At 56.2% G+C, this 20,663-nt stretch overlaps 1 protein-coding gene across 1 annotated transcript in view; it reads right to left on the bottom strand.

The window, feature by feature from the left end:
• LRRC27 (leucine rich repeat containing 27) overlaps positions 1-20,382 on the bottom strand; it is a 31,986-nt gene extending 11,604 nt beyond the window's left edge. The window contains exons 1-8 of the mRNA XM_047701561.1: positions 19,994-20,382; positions 19,637-19,886; positions 16,557-16,687; positions 12,249-12,307; positions 6,260-6,412; positions 4,184-4,535; positions 3,075-3,272; positions 620-716 (exon numbers count right to left, since the gene is read on the bottom strand). Of these exons, the coding sequence (XP_047557517.1) occupies positions 620-716; positions 3,075-3,272; positions 4,184-4,535; positions 6,260-6,412; positions 12,249-12,307; positions 16,557-16,687; positions 19,637-19,886; positions 19,994-20,022 (1,269 nt within the window). The 5' untranslated portion in view covers positions 20,023-20,382. The remainder of the gene's footprint in view (positions 1-619; positions 717-3,074; positions 3,273-4,183; positions 4,536-6,259; positions 6,413-12,248; positions 12,308-16,556; positions 16,688-19,636; positions 19,887-19,993) is intronic.
• Positions 20,383-20,663: the final 281 nt, after the last annotated feature.

The raw sequence follows: 20,663 nt of genomic DNA, 5'->3' as shown, positions 1-20,663 counted from the left end.
GGGGCCGGGGCAGGCTGTCCCGGCAAACCCGGCAGCCCTCCCATGGACGGCGGTCTGTGTGGGAGCGAGAGCTGGGGTGGGGGTGGCTATGTGGACAAAACTTTGCCGTCCGCCACAGCGACCTCCACCCAGAGGACGACAGCACAGACATGGGGCAGTCGCGAGCAGGTGCCGCCTCCTACAGGACAGGGTTGAAGCCACCCCGGGGACTCACGGGGGAGGGAGCTAGCTGGGTGCCCCAGCTGCCTGCGTTCAGACCCGTGGGGGGTCTGGGCAGACACGGGGAGACACGCGCACTCAGGGGAGTGTGCCCCATACGACCTGGGAGCTGGCGTGCAGGCACAGAGGGGACAGCCGTGCAGCCCCCCACCCTGATCCCCAGGCTGCCCCAGCCCAGGACCCCCAAAAGGACACTGTGGTGTGCCTCAGCCTTAGGGTGGGGGTACTTGTCCCCTCCCCTCCACTGGCCAGAGACCCGACTCCTCACACGGGAAGGACACAGTCCGGTCAGAGGGCCTGCAGGAGGTCTGCTTGTTCTCTGGCCTCAGGCTCCGTCTGCATAGCAGGGACCACCATGCCCCAGGGCTGGACAGGACCCCTCCCCCCCAGACCCCCGTACCAGACTCCGCCACGGAGGCAGGGGCTCGCTCGGCGCCTCCTCCGCCGTCCTCCTGGTCTGGGCGTGCTCCCGCAACTCCCGCAGCGCTCGCTCGTCTCTGGAGCAGGGGGTACGCGGCACCTTAGCAGCAGAGCCCAAAACAGCCCCAGCAGAGCTCCGCCCCAAACCCGTTCCCATCCCTCCACCCAGACACATGGGAGGAGCTCGTCTGCTCCTGTCCTGCGGCTTCGTGCAAGGGGACAAGCAGGACCCCCAGCCCCTGCCAGCAGTGGCATCAGGACCCTGCTCCCAGAGAACAGGCCGGGTTCTGGCTACCAGCTCGGGTGTCAAAGGCCTTCATGGTCCCCTCCCTGCGCCTGCACCATCACCCCCGTGCCCCCCTGCACAGCGACCCCCCCTGCACCGTCACCCCCCTGCCCCCGCACCAGGCCCTCCCGGCAACAGCACCCCTGTGATACTGCCCGCAGCACAGAGGTGAGGCTGAGCAGCAGACGTTTGCGACATTTCTGAACTGAACGTAAAAGCCAAGCCCTGGCTCGGCTATGGAGGCTGCTCTGGGGACGGGACGGGGTCCCAGTAAGTCCTCGCTGGCCCCGGGCTTCACCCACGGCACGCTCGGGGGTCCCCTGCCTTCCTCTCCTGCAAGCACGCTGCTGTGCCCTCCCAGGGATTCCTGAGCCCCTGCCTCAGCCGAGCCGGGCTCTCCGCTGCTCCACATCCACGGCCGCACCCCTCGCTGTGCCCCTGGACACAAGGCCTCCATCTGAGCGTCTTGGAGAAATAGGACGGAAGGGACCCAGCCTTTCCGAGGTCCCAGGGGGAGGTTCTTAGGTGGTGTGACGGTGGCCCGCAGGCCATGCTGAGTCGAACAGAGCCACAGGACAGGACAGCACTCTGCCCACGGCCACCAAGGAGGCCACGGAACATCATCTCAGGCCGCTGGCAGGGAAACCAAGGAGAGAGCGTTCCCTGGCCCCTGAATTCAAGAGCTTCTTTCCACGGAGGAGTGCGGCACTGCGGGCAGCGCCTGAGCCCGCCATGCTGTTGGGCAAGCGGACTCCCTGCCCCCTGCATCCCGCCATGGCCAGCGTTTCCCCAAGCGCCAGCACCCTGCACACTGTCCCGTGTACCGTCTGGACCACAGGCTGGGCGGGGAAGGGCAGAGATGCCACACGGGCCATTAAGAAAGGGGGCACAGTGAGGGAGGAGGGGGACGCACCTGCAGCACGGAACGGGAGCAGTGAGGGGAGGGCTGGCACCCTGGCGGTCAGGGTCAAGTCCGTGCATTTGCTCTAGGAGGGCTCCGTCGCGAGCCCAGACACGGGTGTACCAGCTCTGCAGACCCGCCCTGCAAAGCCGTGTGAGCTTGGGGTGAAGCAGCAGGACCTGCCTGCCCTGGAGCCCGGACTCCTGCCAAGGGCCTCTTTGAGGGTTCTCGGGGGGATGGCCTGAGCTCAGGCCAGGTGGCGCCCCGGCACCTGTGGCCCAGCGTGACCCTGCTGGGATGGCAAGGACTCCCAGTGCAGCACAGACACACCCCTGAGGGTCACCCCAGCCCAGGGCTGGGAGCCCTGTGAGCCCTGCAGCTCTAAGGTCCTGAGTGCTCCCTCCTGCCACAGAAGGGACTGGATCCCCAGGACAGGGTGCCTTCTGTGGTGGGGACCAGGCAGGTGCACCGCTGACACACTGCGTTTGTCAGCAAGTCTGTCCCCATCAGGGTCCTGAGAGAAAATATGCTCATGCGGGATGATTTTAAGGGCTGAGGAAAGTCTGTTCACAAGGGCAGCGGTGGGTGGCCCCCAGGGCCAGAGCAGGAGCCCCGGGGCTGGAATAGAGGCCGCAGCCACCCCAAGCCCCAGGAGGAGGGACTCAGGTAGACTCACAGGGAGGAGCCGGGGGAGAAGGACCCTGACCTCCCTCTCTCCCTCCTCTCCAGTCTCCTGTTGGGGCCCCCACTGGCCAAACCCAGCCAGGAGAGGGGCACTGGGGTCCTACGGACGCAGTCCACACTGGACGGCCTCCCGGGGCCCAGAGCTCAGGGGAGATGGGTGGTCGGTGGAGCTGGAGGACAGAGGCGGCCGTGAGGACAGGCCCCAGCTGGGCTCCTACAGGGCAGACCAGATCGCCGCAGCCAGCGACACGGCCCGTGAGGCGGGACAAGACTGGGCTGTCTCTGAGCGCACATCTGTAGCGTGGACCTTTCCAGGTGAGCTGTGAGCCAGGTGACTGGCAGGAGGGGAAGAGGGGCTGAGAGAGTAAGAAGCCAGAGAAAAAGACGGCAGGCGGGCTGGAGAGGACACGGGGCAATGACGGCCCGAGGCCTGTGTCCAAGGCGGCCCGAGACCAAGCCAGACGAAGAGCAGAAGGCAGCCCTTCTCCAGAGGAGTCGCCACCAGCAGGCCTGGCCCCAGACCCCCGTGGGAGCAGGGCCACAGCCGTGCGGACAAGCACTCACCGTCTCCGCTGCCCTGTCTCTGCCTGCTTCTCCCGGTGCTCACGGGTGGCCGCAGTCCTGGTCTCCTGGGGCCTCCTGGTGGGATGCCCAGCGCGCTGCAGCGATGGCGCCAGGGCCGGCAGGACACTCCTGATGGAGGGGAGCTTCCTCCTACAGTCCCAGCCCCGGCGAGGCACACTCGCCCTCGGAGGGCCCGTGCTAGAACACAACATGCACCGTGTATAGCAGGGCCGGGGGGACAGATGGTGTGACGCAGCTGCCCTCCCAGGGCCCCACAGCCTGGGCACCAGGGGCTGCGGGCCGACTCTGAGTCTGAAACTCCCGCAGAATCCCAGAGCGCTTGGGCCGGGCAGCCGGGACTCAGCAGGACGAGCTCCTGGCCTTGTTCAGAAGCGGATCCGTGACCGGGGGAGGACGGGGAGGGAGAGGTTTCTACGTGGCAGGCGTGGGACTGTCAAGGCCACGTCATAGCTGGGCATCCACCTCACATGCTTCCACTGCTTCTGAGATGGTCACCCGTTAATCAGACCTCACAGAGTTTTCAAGCCCCAGAACCGGGGAAAGAACAGTGTGATAAACCCCGAACACCCCCCGCGCAGTAAATGGAGGTTTCTGTCCGCTTCTCCGTGCGGCTCGGCCCTGACCGCGCACGCTCACCCGTCCAAACAGCCCGTCCACAAAGCTGGACCCTCACAGACACGCCGGACACGTGTCCTTGTGTCCACAGAGCTCAGCTGTGCGGGGCCGTGAGCCAGAGCAAGCACGAGGGTTCTGCGGCCCCTGCCCCCGCCCCCAATCCCTGTCCCGGTGGAGAGGCTCCCCCCACCCCGGGAACACATGGTCTACATTCACCGGGAAATACTCCCTTTCCGTTTATGTTCACGCTCGCGTGCGCACGGACACACACACACACACACACACGGGGTCTTCTCTCGTGTAATCCTCACTGTGGGGTCCGCGCTCGGGGTAACCACGACGCCAAGCCAGGCTTGGCGTGCACTGCACAATGAATGCGGGCCAGGCACAGCCTGGCATCCGAGAAGTTAACTGCAAAATCACATTACAACTCTGGAAAGATCCAAAAACACGCCACAGCTTCTGAATTTTACCTCAGCACGGGTCTCGGGCTGGAATGCGCTTTCTCCTTCGCGTTTAAGGCCGCCCTGAGGTTTGGGGGCGGCTCCAGCGGCAAGAGCGGGTTTTCGAGCAGTTCTGCTCGCTCCTGCTCCACCATCTCCTGCCTCAGCTTCCAGAAGCGCTTGATCTCCTCCTCGCCCGGCCAGTCTTCCGAGGAGTCGGCGGACCTCCTCAGCTCACTCAGGTCCAGCTTCTCGACGGGCGGGAAAAAGGTCGCCTCCCGGGAACGAATGGCGTCTTCGTCGGGCACAGCTTCCTCCTCAGACAAATACAACGCGGGCTGCGGCAGCTCACTTGGGTTCATCGTTGTAACTGGCGAAATCACTAAGAGGACCAACATTCTTGCAGGAGGCTGGACTTGGACACCAGCTCCCCAGAACCACACAGACCCAGTGACCAGCCCCCTCTGCAGGGAAGGGGGGTGCAGGCTCCACCTGCAGAGAAGGTCTGGGTGGCGGGTGGGGGAGGCTCTCCCTGCGGGGACGCTCCCCTGCCCCGTGGCCACCACGCTGTATAAATCTGCGCAAAGAAACAGACTTATTTCCCTACTACTCTAGATCTTTTAATATCTTTATTTCTTACCAATTTTTAGCCCATATGCCTACTGTTTCTCTTTGGAATACTTTTGGCGACTTTAAACACTTTCATCTCTAGATAAATTACCTGTGAGAAAATTCGCCAGGAATACTCCTGCCTTTAGGACTAGGCTCAAAGGTCCCCTCATGAACGGGCCAGCTCTGGGCCAGCTCCGGACGAGTAACCCCAGCCTCCCACGGCAGCTCCCCCCACCCTCACCGGAGAGAGTCAGCACAGGTCATGCTGACATAGACTCCTTCTTGGCTTTGGGTTTCTGAGGGATGGCAGTGGATTCTGATCCGCAATTAAGAGGTCAGGCTGGTGTACTCTCTGGGAAACAAGGAGATTCAGGATTCCTGGTAACAGGTTGGCAGCAGACAAGACAGATGCATGAGCTGACCGCTGGCGCCACCACATGCCCGTGGCCTTCACCACTCCAGAGCCTGCCGGCCTCACTTCCCGCAGGGCTGGAGACCTGGGCGCCCGCCCCCAGGGGAAGCCCTCGACTCAACCAAGTGTGCCGTCCCGCGGCACACGTGCCCTACTCCCTCGCTCTGCTGGGAGGAACTCCTGGACCTGAGTTCAGCAGTGGCCCTTGACAAGTGTCACCTCGTAGATCACCAGTCCTGACCTGGTCAACGTGGGCGGCACCCAAGAGGCAACGTGTGACCGTGGAGGCCCAGTGGGGCTTCTGCTCCAAGTGGCAGCCAGCAGGACCAAGCACTGGTTCAGGCCATATCTGCCCCACTCCCCGCCATGCTGGCTTCCTCCCGTCCCCATCTCCCCTGCCTCAGCCTCCACGCTGCCCTCTGGGATCTCCTCCCCAGTCAGTTACTGGCCCTTGACTCCTGACTCGGGAGCAGCTTCTGGGGGACTCAAACCAAGACACTTTGCAAATACAATCAGTGTTTTAAAAGTAGGCACGCGGGGGCCGTTTGTTTGGATTTTGGATGAAGATGATTTGAGCACGACAGCACTGTCTCCTCACTTCGGGCGTTCCTTACGTTACCGAGGTGGACTCGTTATTTACATGGTGTGACTAGATCACATATAGAACTACCGTGGCTGTTCCAAATGTATGCACTTTCTTCGTTCTAGATGTCACGTTTTAAGTAGTAAATGTTTAGATATTCCGAAGTAAACGTTTGGAATACTTACGTTTTCGTAAGCATTCCGTTATAACTCTCCCTGATCTCTACCTCATCTCAGTGTGACTGCAGGGCTCCCTCATCCCCCAACAGGCTCTATCATGGGCACTGAGAACGCAAACCCAGGAACACAGAACCAAGAAAAGACACTGCTCTGGCAGGTCAGCGCAGACGCCTGAACACAGTGTGAGTCCCGCAGAGGACACGTGAGGCCCCTGTGTACTCCTTGTGACATCTAGGGACGAGACAGCCTCCCTGGTCCTGGCTTTAAAAAGCACTAACTTCGGTGTTATCACTGTTTGTTGCAGTACTTGTCCCACAAACCTTGAGAAGTTAAATCTTGGAGGGCGGAGTGCTGGGCAGCATAGATCTGCAGATAGGCCAGGATCGCACGCAGTCCCTTCTGCACCACGAGCGGAGTGGGGAACTCCAGCGGGCAGTGTCTCAGGTTCAATGCTTTCAGCGAGGTCACATTCCCTGCACGCAAGGGGAAAGCCCGGAACTTCATACTCTCTTCCGCGGAATCGACAGGCAGAGGAAATTGTTTGCATATTAAAGAAAAAAATAAAGACTCATTGAGGGTTTGGGGCAGATGGACAGATGTCTGCAATTTACTCTGAAAAAGCGTGCAGGGAAGGCGGACCGCACGGACGGAGCTCAGGCCACAAGAGCGAGTGAACAAACAAGGGGACGCAGGAAAACCAACCGAAGTGGGGCACAAAGTCACCGCGTCACGTGGAGCGGCTGCGCAGTAACAAAACCCCTCAAGGGGATGTAAAGGAAAAGCGCTTGCGACCCACACTCAGGAAACAAGCCGCCACTAGAAACTGTCTGCACATCAGTCCGGATATTGGAGGAAGCAGACAACTTCGAAGGAGCCACAAATATGTTCAAAGGAACGCAGAAAACCACGTTTAAATAATTAGAGGAAAACATGGTAAAATGACTCAACAAGTCTCGAATGTCAACAAAAACAGAAATTCTAAGAAAGAACCAAACCGCAGTCCTAGAGTTGCAAATATGAAGCCCAGGAAGAAAAGTGCACCAGAGGGACCAACAGCAGACACGGATGACAGAGGAAACACGCGAACTCGAGATAAAAAGCATCCGTGCTGACGATCAGAGAGGAGAACGGTGAAACCAGGGGTGCGTGGGGGTCAGTGGAGCAGCAGCGCGTGTGCTGACTGGTGGGAGCGTGGCAAGCCCCAGTGGACAAGGGGGGCGAGCAGAGCGCCACACGAGGACACTGGGCAAAGGCTTGGGTGACAGACAGTGTAACTTCCAGGACATTCAACAATCAAGTAAGATGAGCCAAAGGCAATCACACTTAGAAACGTTAAAACCACTGAAATGCAAAGAAAAGTAAACGATCTTGAAAACAGAGCAAGAGAAACATACATACAAGACGACAGTGAAAGTAACTTCCAGCTGAAGAGAGTGGAGGCCAGACGACAGGGAACAACATATTCGGAGGGCTGGAAAATCCTGCAATCAAGGGACCCAAATTCACCAAAACCGTCCTGCTGCAGCAAGAGCGGCTCACCGGAGCTGGCCTGCAGCAATTACTAAAGTGAACTCGCAACTTCAGAACTCCCCTGTCGTGCACACAATCTCTCGCCCAGCTCATCACCACTGCACTATACAAATGAGCTTAACGGCAGAAGACAGAATCTGGGCAAACTGGAACAAAGAGAAAAGGGGATGGGAAAAGAAGAGTGTATCTGAGGCATGTGGGACAGAATCAAAATCCCGACATCCATGTGATTGGAGGCCCAGGAGGAGAAGAGAACGAGAAAGAAGCCAGATCTACAGAAATTATGTTGACAGCCAGGGATTTTCCAAATCTGATTAAAGACATCAATAAACAGATTCCAGAAGCTCAGGGAGCCCCAGATAAAGTAAATACAAAGAAAGCCACACCCAGGCACCTCACAGGTGAACTGCTGAAGATTAAACATGAAGAGAAGCATTCTCAGCAGCCAGACAAGAGAGATACATCCCTTTTAAAAGAAAAGCAGTAAGACTGATAGCTGACTTCTCAACAGAGATTAGAAGCCAGAAGACAATAAAAACACTTTAAAATGAAATCTGGGTTCTTATACTCTGTCAAATATTCTTCAAAAATGATGGGAAAATCAAGATGCCTTTTTAGAAAATCAAACTTGAATAATTCATTATCAAAAGACTAACTGACAATAGCAAAGAGAGATCTTCAGGCTAAGATGGTCATCCCAGGTGGAAGCAGGGAACTTTGAGAAATGAAGGGTAAACATGTAAGAAAATATAAATAAATATGAACAGTTGAATGTTATCTGCCGGATTTACAGCAAGACAAAAGCAAAATCTATGAAAACGACAGGACAGAGGAGGGAAGAGGCAATGGGAAGAGCACTCGTTTCTGCAGACGCTCGTCGGTCAAGGACGTGCACGTGGCTCCTAGAGAACCACTCGGCAACGCTGCACGTGGTACACTGAGGGGATCCTACTTCCAGCAGTGCTGGAGCAGCTCCAATCAGATCAACTCTGCAGGAGATCATTTGTGGAAACCGGGCAAGACAGAAATGAAAAGCAGGCAGAAACGAGAGGGGGAACAGCAGCTCCAAGAAGAGAAAGACATGAAAGAGTGTAGTACCTGTACCGCTTTCTGCACTACACGGGGCAGCTGCAGCAGACAGAAACCCTTAAGGTCATAACGACCTGCAGTGTCAGAGGATGGCCTGTAGAGCTACCACAGCAGCTAAACAGTGAAGGCCTGGACTCCAGAGAGGGGACAGCCAAGGGGAGCCTTCTGTCTCCGTGTACATGGTCTTCACAGTCCTGAACTTCCCACATGTAGGACAGCACGGCCACAGCTACTGCCCTCTGCCAGACAGACAGAGTTTGCAGTCTGTCTCAGTCCTCGGAACATAACATATATAACATATTTTAAAACATAACATATTTTAAAAAAACCAACACTCTAAAGAGGAATATAACAGAATCCAGAATCTCTGCAATGTATCTATCACAATATCCAAGATATAATCCAAATAATTATTAAAGGAAAAATATGTTCAGATCAAATGAAAAAATAAGAACTCTCAGTAGAAAATAGTAACTAATAAAATATGAAAATTCTAAGATTGACAATACAGTATCTGAAAAAAATTACTAGGCAATGTTCACAGCCAGTTGGAGATGACAGGAAAGGCTCATAAACTTGAAGATGTTATCTTTTCTGAAGAGCATAAAAATGTGGACTTTAAAATGTACAAAAGGTCAGTGAACTGTGGAACAATAACAAAAATTCCAACAAATAGGTAAAAAGAGAGACCAAGAGCAGAAAAATATTTGAAGGCTTAATGACCAAAATATCTCCCAAATTTGGCAAGAGACGTGAATTTAAAAATTGAATAAATTCAACGAACTCCGAGGAGGCTAAATAGAAAGAAAACCACAGCCAGGTACCTCATAGTCAAACTGCTGAAAAGCGAAGATACAGAAAACCTTGAAAGTGGGGGTATAGCTCAGTGGTAGAGCATTTGACTGCAGAAAACCTTGAAAGTAACCAAAACCAATCATCACAGTTGATAAAGGAGAACCAAGAATGAAGGACCTCTGAGGCCTGGAGTCAGTGCAACTTCTTTAAAGTCCTCAATTTAAAAAATCCAACCATATTTCTATATCAACAATGTCCTTTAAGAATTAAGGCAAAATAGGGGGGCGCCTGGGTGGCTCAGTGGGTTAAAGCCTCTGCCTTCGGCTCAGGTCATGATCTCAGGGTCCTGGGATTGAGCCCCACATCGGGCTCTCTGCTCAGCGGGGAGCCTTCTTCCTCCTCTCTCTCTGCCTGTCTCTCTGCCTGCTTCTGATCTCTCTTTCTGTCAAATAAATAAATAAAATCTTTACAAAAAAAAAAAGAATTAAGGCAAAATAGGGGCACCTGGGTGGCTCAGTTGGTTGGGCAGCCGACTCTTGTTTCAGCTGTGGTCATAGCCTCAGGCCCCCTGCTCAGTAGAGAGTCTGCTGGTCAACCTCTCCCTCTGCCCCTCCCCGTTTGCTCATACACACGTGCGTGCTTTTTCTCTGTCTCTTAATAAATAGACAAATCTTTAAAAAAAAAACCCATGAAAATTAAAAAGGCAGAGACTGTCTGACTGGATAAAAGAGTGAACCCAACCATACCCTACAACGCGAGCAATGTCTTGTAAACACAGACAGGCTGGAAGCAAAAGAATGAAAGCCGTGCGCCGTACAAACAGTAAGCAGAAGGCTGGAGGACCCACACTAGTGATGGGGGAGCGAAAGGCTAGCTAAGGACAAGACAGAAGCTGGCAGCCTACACCAGCCCCCCTGTGACATCTGTGACAGTCCTCGGGGACTGCCGGCTGCCCTACACTGAGAGCAGATGGTTAAGGAGCAGAGATCACAGTCCTGCAGGACAGGAGTCTCCCTCAGTTTACCAGTGTCCTTGTGACTGAAAACAACCTAACTTCCAGAAGACTCCAACTGTCTTCATGTCGGTACCTCAGAAAAATGAAACAAAACTTAGCTTGGCTTGACAATAACCAGGCCTCCGGCATCCTGACAGTCTTCTTTACCGTACGTCAGTCCTTCTGAAGCCCTTTGTCCTCACATAACCCGCCAGTCCTCGGGGTCACAGGGCAGCAGTGCTTCCGCCCACCGGTCCTGGCCCCGCGCCTTAATAAACCACCATTCTGCACCAAAGACGTCTCACGAATTCGTTCTTGGTCATCGGCTCCAGACTCCACCCCACTGAACCACACCTGGATCCAAAACTTCATCACTAATACATACTGAATGGCCAATACATAGGACAGTGTCCACGTCACCGGCCATCAGAGAACCGCATATGAAAACCACAACCCAGTAACACTAAACGCACAAGAGTAACAAAACTAACAATAGAAACATCCCAGATTTCTATTCAACCAATAACATAGTATCAAAATATATAAAGTAAAAGTGGACAGATCTGAAATGAAAGGCGGACAAATGCGCAATCATAGTTCACAATTTCAACACGGTCCTGCGGGCAATGGCAAAATAAACAGACACAAAGGGACGGAGCCAGTGTGCACGCTGGGATCAAGCAACTCGACCTAACCCAATACATGGGACATCGCATCACGTGGCCGCGTGAGCACACACACGCTTCTCTCGTGCACCAGGCGATGCCTGCCACCCAGAATGCAGCCTGGGCCAGAAAGCACACCTGAACAAGTTTCGAATAGCCAAAATTACACAGCGTCTGCTATTAAATTACAATTCAACCAAAGGAAGAGAATTAGAAAGTCTCCCGTTGTGTGTAAATGAAGCAAAATGGGAAGAGCCCATGGGTCACAGTCTATTCGAGAATATCTTGTGCTGAATGACAGTGGAGATGCACAATGTGGGGGCTTGTGGGGGCAGCTGAGGCAGCGCTGGGGGGAAATCACCAGTTGTGACTGCATGGATTAGGACAGAAAGGTTTAAAATCGGTGATTTGGCTCAGTCAGTGAAGCGTCTGCCTTCGGCTCAGGTCATGATCCCGGGGTCCTGGGATCGAGCCCCACATGGGGCTCCCTGCTCAGCAGGGAGCCTGCTTCTCCCTCTCCCTCTGCCTCTTCTCCCACCTGTGCTCCCTCCCCTGCCAAATAAAATCTTTAAAAAAAAAAACAAAACAGTGATCTAAGCCTGCAACTCCATTGGTTAGGAAAAGAACAGCAACTAAAACCTAACAAAATAGAGCAAAGAGCAGAAGAACGGGAGACAGACAGACGCAGACCAGAGAACATCATCTTCTGCGTCCTCCTCACTATATACAGCCGGGAAAAGGAATAAAAATGAAAGCACTACACTTACATACGTTCCCCACGCATAAACCCCAGCAGCTCGGCGCTGAGCCCGAACCACACATGCCCAGTACCCCGTACCGGTCTGAGTCAACTTACGGAAAGTCCAAGAGGAGGCCCTTTACACGTGCACAGTCAGGGAGACGCCAGTGGCCAAGCTCGCCAGGGAAGCAAGGAGAGGCTGTAGGACCCGGGGGCTCCCGGGGGGAGGGACAGAGGGGGAGCACCACTGCGCAGGGCAGCGCTGGGGCCGGCTTTCCTGAAGGTGTGCTCTGGCTACGCAGCCCTCCGCAGTAATTACTTCTCCCCTCTGTGTTGTACCTTCCGTCCAGCGCTGTGCTGTCCGAGAGCCCGGGAAGGACGGAAGGGGAAGGGATGGTTACAGCAGGAGCCAGCTCGTCCCCTGGGACTTACAGGCTGCCTGAGCTTGAAAAGCAGCAGGTTAAAGCCAGCTTTTATTTTATTGTTTGAACACTTACCCAGCTCCACAGGCAACATTTTGAGAGGATTTCTTTCCAAAAGCAAAGTTTTCAAATGCCTTTAAAACAAAATAAAAAATATATAATTTAAAAAGCAGAAAATGAAATGACCATCCCCATAATACACCATCAAATTTCCTCCTTCGCCGCCTCTTTAAGGAGACAATGTCACTGCAGGTGCACACGCTCGCTGCGGGCCACGGCTGCCTGCCCACGTGGCTCGTGGTCGCAACGGCAGGCCAGGTTCTCCGCCTCAGCACACTGACACCCAGGCCAGGCGACGGTCTGCTGGGGGCTGCCCTGCCCCTGTGGGACGTCCAGCAGCATCCTGCTCTCTACCCACCAGTCCAGGGGGACTCCCTCCCGACGCCGTGACAACCGGGAAATCTCTGGGCATTGTCGGTGCTCAGACTGCCAATCTCGGCGTTCCCTGAGGTGTGCTGCAGGGACCCCAGCCCTCAGAGATGCTCCATGAGCACTTTTCCCAGTGGAAATACCTGGGAGCCTTCTGCCACACTGCACACCGCCTGCGGGGTCACTCACCGTGAAGGGCCTGGGCAGTCTCAGAGCACGGCGGGATGAGGGGCGTCTCTCTAGGCCTTTGACTCGAGATCCCCTCCCTAGTACCTAGTAACATCTCCTAGAAAATCTTGCCCAAAATGTACCCTGGAGAGACAGGATACAAGGTGCCCACTGAAAAGTTACTCAGGGATGGGGAAACACGAATACCTCATGTTAAACCCGGTCTTGCCCCTTTTACCCTACTATGCTGCTTTTGTTTTTCACATTTAATTCTTTTTTTAAAGGCTTATTTATTTATTTATTTGACAGACAGAGATCACAAGCAGGCAGAGAGGCAGGCGGAGAGAGGAGGGAGCAGACTCCCCGTTCAGCAGAGAGCCCGATGCGGGGCTCGATCCCAGGACCCTGGGACCATGACCTGAGCTGAAGGCAGAGCCTTAACCCACTGAGCCACCTGGCCCCCAGGCGCCCTGTTTGCACGTTTAATTCCCAAGACTGCATCATACACTAAGGATTAGTTTCTTTTTCTCCTTCCCTTTCTAGGGACCCTCAGCTGAAATCTCACATAAAAAGACCACAATACCCTGAGGCTCATGTCTCCCGCCGGGGGGGGGGGGGCGTCCAGGCAGAGGGCAGGACCCCCAGCCCCAGCCACCCTGTATGCACGTCACCCTGGGCCTCCCAGGGCCCTGGGGGGATTGTTGAACCTGCTGTACTACCCCATCTCCAGGGACGGCCTGCCAGCCAGCACACTAGCCGCCCCACAGCGCAGAGTGGCTTGTCTGTGTTCCAGGCGCACAGGGACACCGACCGTGTGGGGCCGGCTGCCTGCCCCAGTGGAAGAGACCTCACGAGCCCCTGGAGAAAAGCCCCTAGCCGCCTTCTCCTCTATCGCTGACCTCAGCGGCCCCAGGAAGCCACCAGGTGGGTCGAGTGACTGGAGGGGGTCCAAGCTGTGTCCCCCGGTTTCAGTTAGGGTCGGGGTACAGAGGGGCAGCTGGGCACACGTACAAATCCCATCACCGAACCCGCACCGTGAGTGGGAGGAGCCTTCTCACGCCTCATTTCACCTCGAAGCTGAAACAAACTAAACTCCAACATCACAACAGACCAGAGTCCACAGGATTTGAAGGGAAAAGGCCATTTTACAGACGGACAATTCAGAGCTCTAGTATTCCAGTTAAATTAAGCTTAATTTTTGGATCGGCAACCCCAAAGGAAAATCAGATTTCTTGAAGATTAGGCAATTTTCTTTCCATTTGCTCTCTTGGCTTTCCCTTCTTATTTGAAGTTTTAAAGGAACAGACTTTATCCATTGAACTTTTCTTGATTACACAAAGGTGCATTATTTCAGTGTCCCTTCAACTACTTGTTTTGGGTTCAGCCCCTTTTAGCTGTGGACCAGAGAAAGCAGGCGGAGGATGGGCGGGTGCTGGCTCTGCACAGGACAGACAGACCTGCAGACCAGGGGCCGCAGGTGGGTGGGCGCCTGGGCTCCCCAGCAGCAGGTCCTGTGTGTCAGGGCGCCCCTGAGCACTGGCCTGCAGGCCTGGGGGTCGGCAGTGGTGGGCGGAGGCCATGGGGACCCACCATCCCCCAGAAAGTGTGTCCGGGCAATGATCTGTGTGGATATTCTCGTGCACCTCGAGCAATGAACTGACAGGCTGCTGACCCCGTACACTATCAGCAGTGCCCCCCGCGCCCCCGTGATGCCGGCGACCTCCCCTGGAGCACACGTTCACACACGGAGCCGGAGCTGCCTGCCCGAGGGGCGCACATACCGACGTGCACGTCCTGGCTCGCTCTCTGCGCACAAGCTCACACGTCCAAGGCAACGAGAGGGGAGAGCATTAACACTGGCACTGCTTTAATTAGGCTTTTCGGAAAGTTTAAGGCTTTTAATAAGCCCATAATTACTTAACATTTCTGATGAGCATGTTTCAGCACTTCGGCAAGCTGATCTAATTTTAATGACATAATGGGCTATAAATCACATGCAAAACTGTATCTTAAACAATACTGAGCAGCTGGCTTTGACTGGCAAAATCGAAGAACTCCGAAGCTGGGGGACTGCGGGCTTACTTGCTGGGAAAGAACAGTGCTCAGGGAACGGGTTTTTGCTTATTTGCCCTCTGAGTAGCAATCCGTCTCCTCGCTGTGTGGGCACCAGCTGCTGGACAGAAAGCACTGGATTACCCTCGGCACCAAAGACGAGGACCTTGGGAAGAACAACGCCTTCCCGGTCCACCTGCGACCACAAGCTGGGAGGACGTGCGAGGCCGCCAGGCCGGAGGGGACACGGTGGGCGCAGGCCCCGGGAAGGCTCAGCCACCTGCTGGGGGCCAAGGCCACGGTTCTGTGTGTCCAGTGGCACAACTCACAGCAGGCGATCTGCAGACCCTGACTAGTCCAGGAGCTCCAGGAAGGCGGCTCCCGGCTCTGACTCCCCCGGCCAGAGACCCCAGCTCAGCATCAGAAATCAGCTGCTTCCTTGCAGAGCCGACGAAGGCACAAATGATTCACAGGGATTTTCTCTCACTGTGACATATGACAAAATGCTCACCACCTAAAAATCACTCTGAACAACAGTGAGCTACAGCTCAGGCCCGCGAAGGGCCTTGTACAGACCTCCGGTCTGCTGAGTCATGGCGGCCGCATGGCTCTCTGCGGACAGTCACTCACATAGGAAGGGGGGTCGCCCCGGCATACCTGTCTTCCTCCAACACCAATGGCCATCCCGAACCCCATTGGCTTCTCAAGTGGCCTGCAGCTCTGTGTAGTCAGCCTGACTCCAGCCGCTGCTTCCGCACCAGCCGCCCATCACCCCCCTCCTTAGAGAGTGACCTCAAGGCCAAGTCGAGTCCCACCTTCTCCACTCAAATCCTCCGTGACTCCACCATTCAGGTCAGAATGAAACCCAACACGGCGAGCCCAGCCTGCAAGGGTGGCCCCTCTCCCTCCTGTGTCCCAGCACACGGGCCGCCTGGCCGTCCCCCATGTCGCCCTGTGGACACACACCCACAGCCTATGCGTGTGCTCTCCTCTGCCCAGGAGGCACTCACATTAAAGGAGATCCTACAGTGTTTACCGGAAGGTTCTCACAAGGTCAGGAAACACAGACAGGGAGGGAAGCGGGAGCTGGAGGTGCTGAGGTCAGGACAGGAGGCGGAGCGCACTGTGAGCCCCGCTCCTGGGGGTCTGAGGCGGCTGACCCAGGATGAGGGGACCCAGGGCTGCTGGCCGGGGCCACGTGAGGACGAGGGAGGCGCGGCGTCTGTTCCAGGCGTGGGGGTGCTAGGAAGCCCCCGGGATCAGAGTGGCAGGAACATGGCAGGATGACAGGCCTTGCTTACGTTGGGGTTTCCAGCTCCCCAAAACGGAAAGCATTTCTTGTTATTTATCAGAAACTAGTGGGTACCCGCAGGCCTTGGGAGCTGAGAGGCTGGTTGCAGTTCATCAGCCCAGCTCCTGACCCTTCTGGCAGCTTCGCACGAGGACAGTCAGAGCTGGAACCAGATGGCGCAAACACCTCACTGCTGGCCCAGCAAAGGCACAGTGGCCTCCAGCATTCTCCGTGCTATTAAGCATCCTGCACTATGACCCAGTTCCGTGCGTTTGTGCATTCAGCCACGGCATCTCTTAGCTGGCTTTAAAAACAGCACTAAATGCTTCTGCATTGAAATCAAAATTCAATCAGGGGCAGGAGCTAAGCAGCACAAGGGCTGGCACTCAGACGTTTTAACATACCATGATCTCAAAATCTGGAAAAACAAACATACAACTTACTTGTGAGCCCCAATCCCAGAAGGAAGTGCTTTAATTCTGTTGCAGCGGAGGTCCAGCCAAGTGAGGTTTGGCAGCAACTGGAAGAAATCTGTGGGGAGCTCGCAGAGGGCGTTTCTTTGAAGATGCAGTTGCTTCCGGGGAGAAGAAACGAGAACGTCTTGTCTAACTGCATTTTAAAACATGATGCGTCCTAGAGCATTTCCAGAACCACCCCAGGCTCTTGCACTCACGCACATCAAGTGAAAAGAAAGCCCAGAAGATCTTACTCTCAGACACTACAAACAGCAGACGAGAGTCAGAAGGAAAGCACCAGGGTCCCCTGCCCAGGTTTTGGGTGTGCAGAGTGACTCCCGGGCTGGCCCCGTGGCTCCCTCACGGCTGACGGCTCAGCCACCGCCGCTGCGCACACCACACATTCTCTGCAAATACCCCTGAACACCAGACCGACTCTCCAAGTGTTTCAGTCCCTCTCCTTCCTAGGCCCCACACATGACGCCTCTTGGGCTCTGCTGTCCCTGCCCCTTCCCTAGTGCCTGTCACAGGCAGCCCGCGGTCACTGTGGTCAGTGGACAAATGGCATGAGCCGACTCGACCCAAGCCAAGAGTTCACAGGAAACTAAAGGAACCGTGCACAAAGCTGTCTGCCTTGGCTGCCGGGCTGCTGTGTCTGGTTACCACCAGCAGCTCCACAGAAGCCAGCCACTGTCCCAGGACGTGAGAGGGAGGGCAGGGCCATGTCAGCACACATGGCACGCACTGCAGCTATGTAAATGGCACACATGAGAGTCTGTAGTAACAGCGTGGCATGATTATGGGGAATTTTTAAGTAGGCTCCATGCCGAGCGTGGAGTCCAATGCGGGGCCTGAATCCACCACTGTCAGGTCAAGACCTGAGCAGAGATCAGGAACCAGAAGCTCAGTGGCGGAGTGCCTAGGTGCCCCCGGCAATGGTGCTGCTGTGGCATGTGGTGCTCCCCCTCACTGCTCTGCACGTCCCATGAGGATCTCGAACTCCTCTACCGCTGAGCCGGTGGGGCACGATTGTTAAGAACATGGGCCCAGAGGGGCGCCTGGGTGGTTCAGTGGGTTAAGCCCCTGCCTTCGGCCCAGGTCATGATCTCAGGGTCCTGGGATCGAGCCCCGCATCGGGCTCTCTGCTTGGCAAGGGAGCCTGCTTCTCCCCTCTCTCTCTCTGCCTGCCTCTCTGCCTACTTGTGATCTCTGTCTGTCAAATAAATAAAATCTTTAAAAAAAGAAAAAAAAAGAACGTGGGCCCAGAAGCCAGACTCTCTGGGTTCAAATCTGGATTTGGAACCTTACTAGCTGTGTGACTCTGAGTGGGCTCCCAAACCTCTCTGTGCTCTGGTGTTGCCCCTGTGCAGGGGTCACATGACCCACCTGCCTGGGTCCACGGGGTGAGCAGTGACTTGCACAGAGGGGGGCCAGGAAGCAGCGGCCACCACAACTGAGGAGCCCTAAGTGCAGCCTGTGCGACTAGCCACCCCCTTCGGCCACAGCATCACAAAGCCCAGCTCTGCCTCCAACGCTGAGCACCGCGTGTCTTCACAGGTAGGGCAGGGGCTTTACCAGTGCATGCAGTGGGAACTCTCCAGCCTGCCGAGGCATGGCCAGACACCATGCTGGCCACAGCCAGTCTCTGGGACACGGTCAGGTGGTCACGCCCGCACAGCATGTGTGTTCCTCGATGTGAGCCCGCTCGGGCCTCAGCGGCAGCATGGCCTCCAAGCTTCTCAGGCCCGCTCTCTCTCGGGCCAAGCTGGCTCTAGGGCTCAGCTCTGAACCCACACATCCTCCCAAAGGCCAGAAGAGGCGGGAAGAGATGGTGCTGTTCTTTGCAAAGGGCTGTTCCAGCCACCAGCGAAGTGACAGTACCACAGAAGCCTACCCTTTGCGTGGGACCCACAAAGACGGCCTCCTTGTGCTCCGTGTGTGCGCACATCTCTGGACGCGTGACTGGTGACCTCAGAGATCACTGCTTCGCCTGCACACGGACCGGGAACCCACAGAGCAGAGCGGCCGCCTCCCTCTGAGATTGGTTGCCATAGTAACCATCTCTGTTTTCTGAGAGGCATGAACAGTTATGATGTTTCTTTATTGAGCCTAAAGAACAGTTCAGAATTTCCTCTTCTTCCCTCGTGCACGGAGGTCCTGTAAAGCTCACGACATGCTGGAGCCCTCGTTCACTGTCGGGAGTGTTTGCACTCAGACACCGCGGCCCTGATGACCCAGGAATTAATTCACTGCGAGAGGTCGGTGCTCAGGGAAGAGAGAGCGGGGCAGGGCCGGCTGTGACCGCAAACGCATGGCACGTGACACACGACAGCGGGGCACCTGACACCCCAGCAGACAGCTCTGTGCAAGTGCTCCAAATGGCAGCCGACACCTTACGGGCGCGATGTGACCGCGGGCCCTGTAGGCGCTGCACTTCACGAGCCTTACAGCCTAATTCTCATAATGACCCACAAGAATGGTCTCCTTCTCGTGTTCCAGATGAAGACAAAAGGTTTAAGGAAATTACGTGAGTCCGAGGCAGCAGGAGCCCAAGCCCTGCACTCCTGCCCCATTCACGTCCACACTGTGCTCCGATGGAACCTTATTCTAGAAACCCTAGAGGATGAGATGGTACCCGCTAGGTTAGCAGCTGGCGGGTGCCCGGCGAGGCACCAGGCACAGGGGAAAGTCAGCATGTGACGCCTGCAAGGCAGGGGTGAGAAATGGTGTTTTCCTGTTTTAATGCCACATGGGAGGTCTTGGTGGGGCGGGGGGTTCAACAGGAGATCAAGGGTGCTTTCCGCAGTGCTTCCTACCACGGGCTTTTGGTGCTTACGACTTTCCCAAGAAGAGAGGCTAGGTATCACAGTGTGACTCCACGAGGTGTTTCCACCGGTGGGTCCCCATGCCGGAATTTCTCTTTTGTGATGTGCTCACCACATGAGACCCCGAGTTAACCCTCTTCTAACCCTCATCCTAGAAACACTCTCTTAAGCAGAGGACTCTAAGTAAAAGCCCCTCACGTCCACTTGGCAGAAGCACAAGCACCCCATGAAACGCCCACTTACTTCGAGGCTGGGAATTTTAAAGATCTCTCCTAAGTGGTGAAGACCACTTTGACTCAAGTCTAAAACCGACGAGGAAGAAAAGATGAGCCCCTGAGCTGCCTTGTGAACCTCTCTGGAGGGGGGAGCAGGGGTGCCCCTAGCTGGTCCGCTCTCCGGACCAGCCGACCCCGGGGGGGCCTCGCAGGAGCTGCTTCCTTCCATCTCTCGGCGGGGTCGGCTCCTCTGCTCATGCTCCTGGGTCTGCAGGCACCTGGAGATGGGGAGGGGAGACACAGCAACATGGAGGGGACCCGACGTCCTCCCGGGGGCACAGGGGAGCAGATGCACGACGGTTTCCCTTGCTTACAAAACCATCACCTTAATAAGCTGTAGCATAAATCTGACATTTAAGTTTGCAGGAAGGAAGGGAGCGGGAGGTCAAGGAGGTTCTCGCGGAACCTTATGCTTCTCCCTCTACCACGCGCCACGGAGCCCAGAGATTGAGCTTCCAGCTCCTGGAAAACACTGACGCAAACAAGAAAGGCTACTTCAGGGGAACAGACGAGCCGGACGGCTTCCCACTCGGCCAGCCGGGATGCTCCTCCCGCGACCCGGGCGTGGAGGGCGCCGCGCTCTCCGCACGGAGTCAGGCTCCCCGGGTCCCGGAGACGCAGCCGCTCCGCCACTCGGTCCGGGGGCGCCACGGGGTCAGGGGGGCACAAGGCCGGGCGCTGGGACAGTCTGTCCAGATGGAATCCTGAACTCCGGGCGGACCCCGGACGGACGCCAGACGGGCCCCGGGCGGCCAACCGCGCTTCGGAAGCAGCTCCGCGGCAGGGCTGCCGCGGCTGGGGGCGACCGCGTCCTCGGGGGAAGGCGTCGCACGCGGGGACGGGGCCAGGGAAGGGCCGGCCGACAGCCAGGCCCGGACCCCAGGTGCGACCGCAGCACACGCGCGGGCCCTTCCCGGCGGGGCTCCCCCGGGGACCGGCGGCCGCCGACGGCGCGAGGGTGCGGCGACCCCCGGCAGCCTCCCCGCGGCGGGGCG

Source organism: Lutra lutra, chromosome 14 (assembly GCF_902655055.1).
Source record: "Lutra lutra chromosome 14, mLutLut1.2, whole genome shotgun sequence".
NCBI classification, from domain to species: domain Eukaryota; kingdom Metazoa; phylum Chordata; class Mammalia; order Carnivora; family Mustelidae; genus Lutra; species Lutra lutra.
The sequence above is the reverse complement of the archived record's forward strand: the minus strand, read 5'-3'. Positions and strand labels throughout refer to the sequence as shown.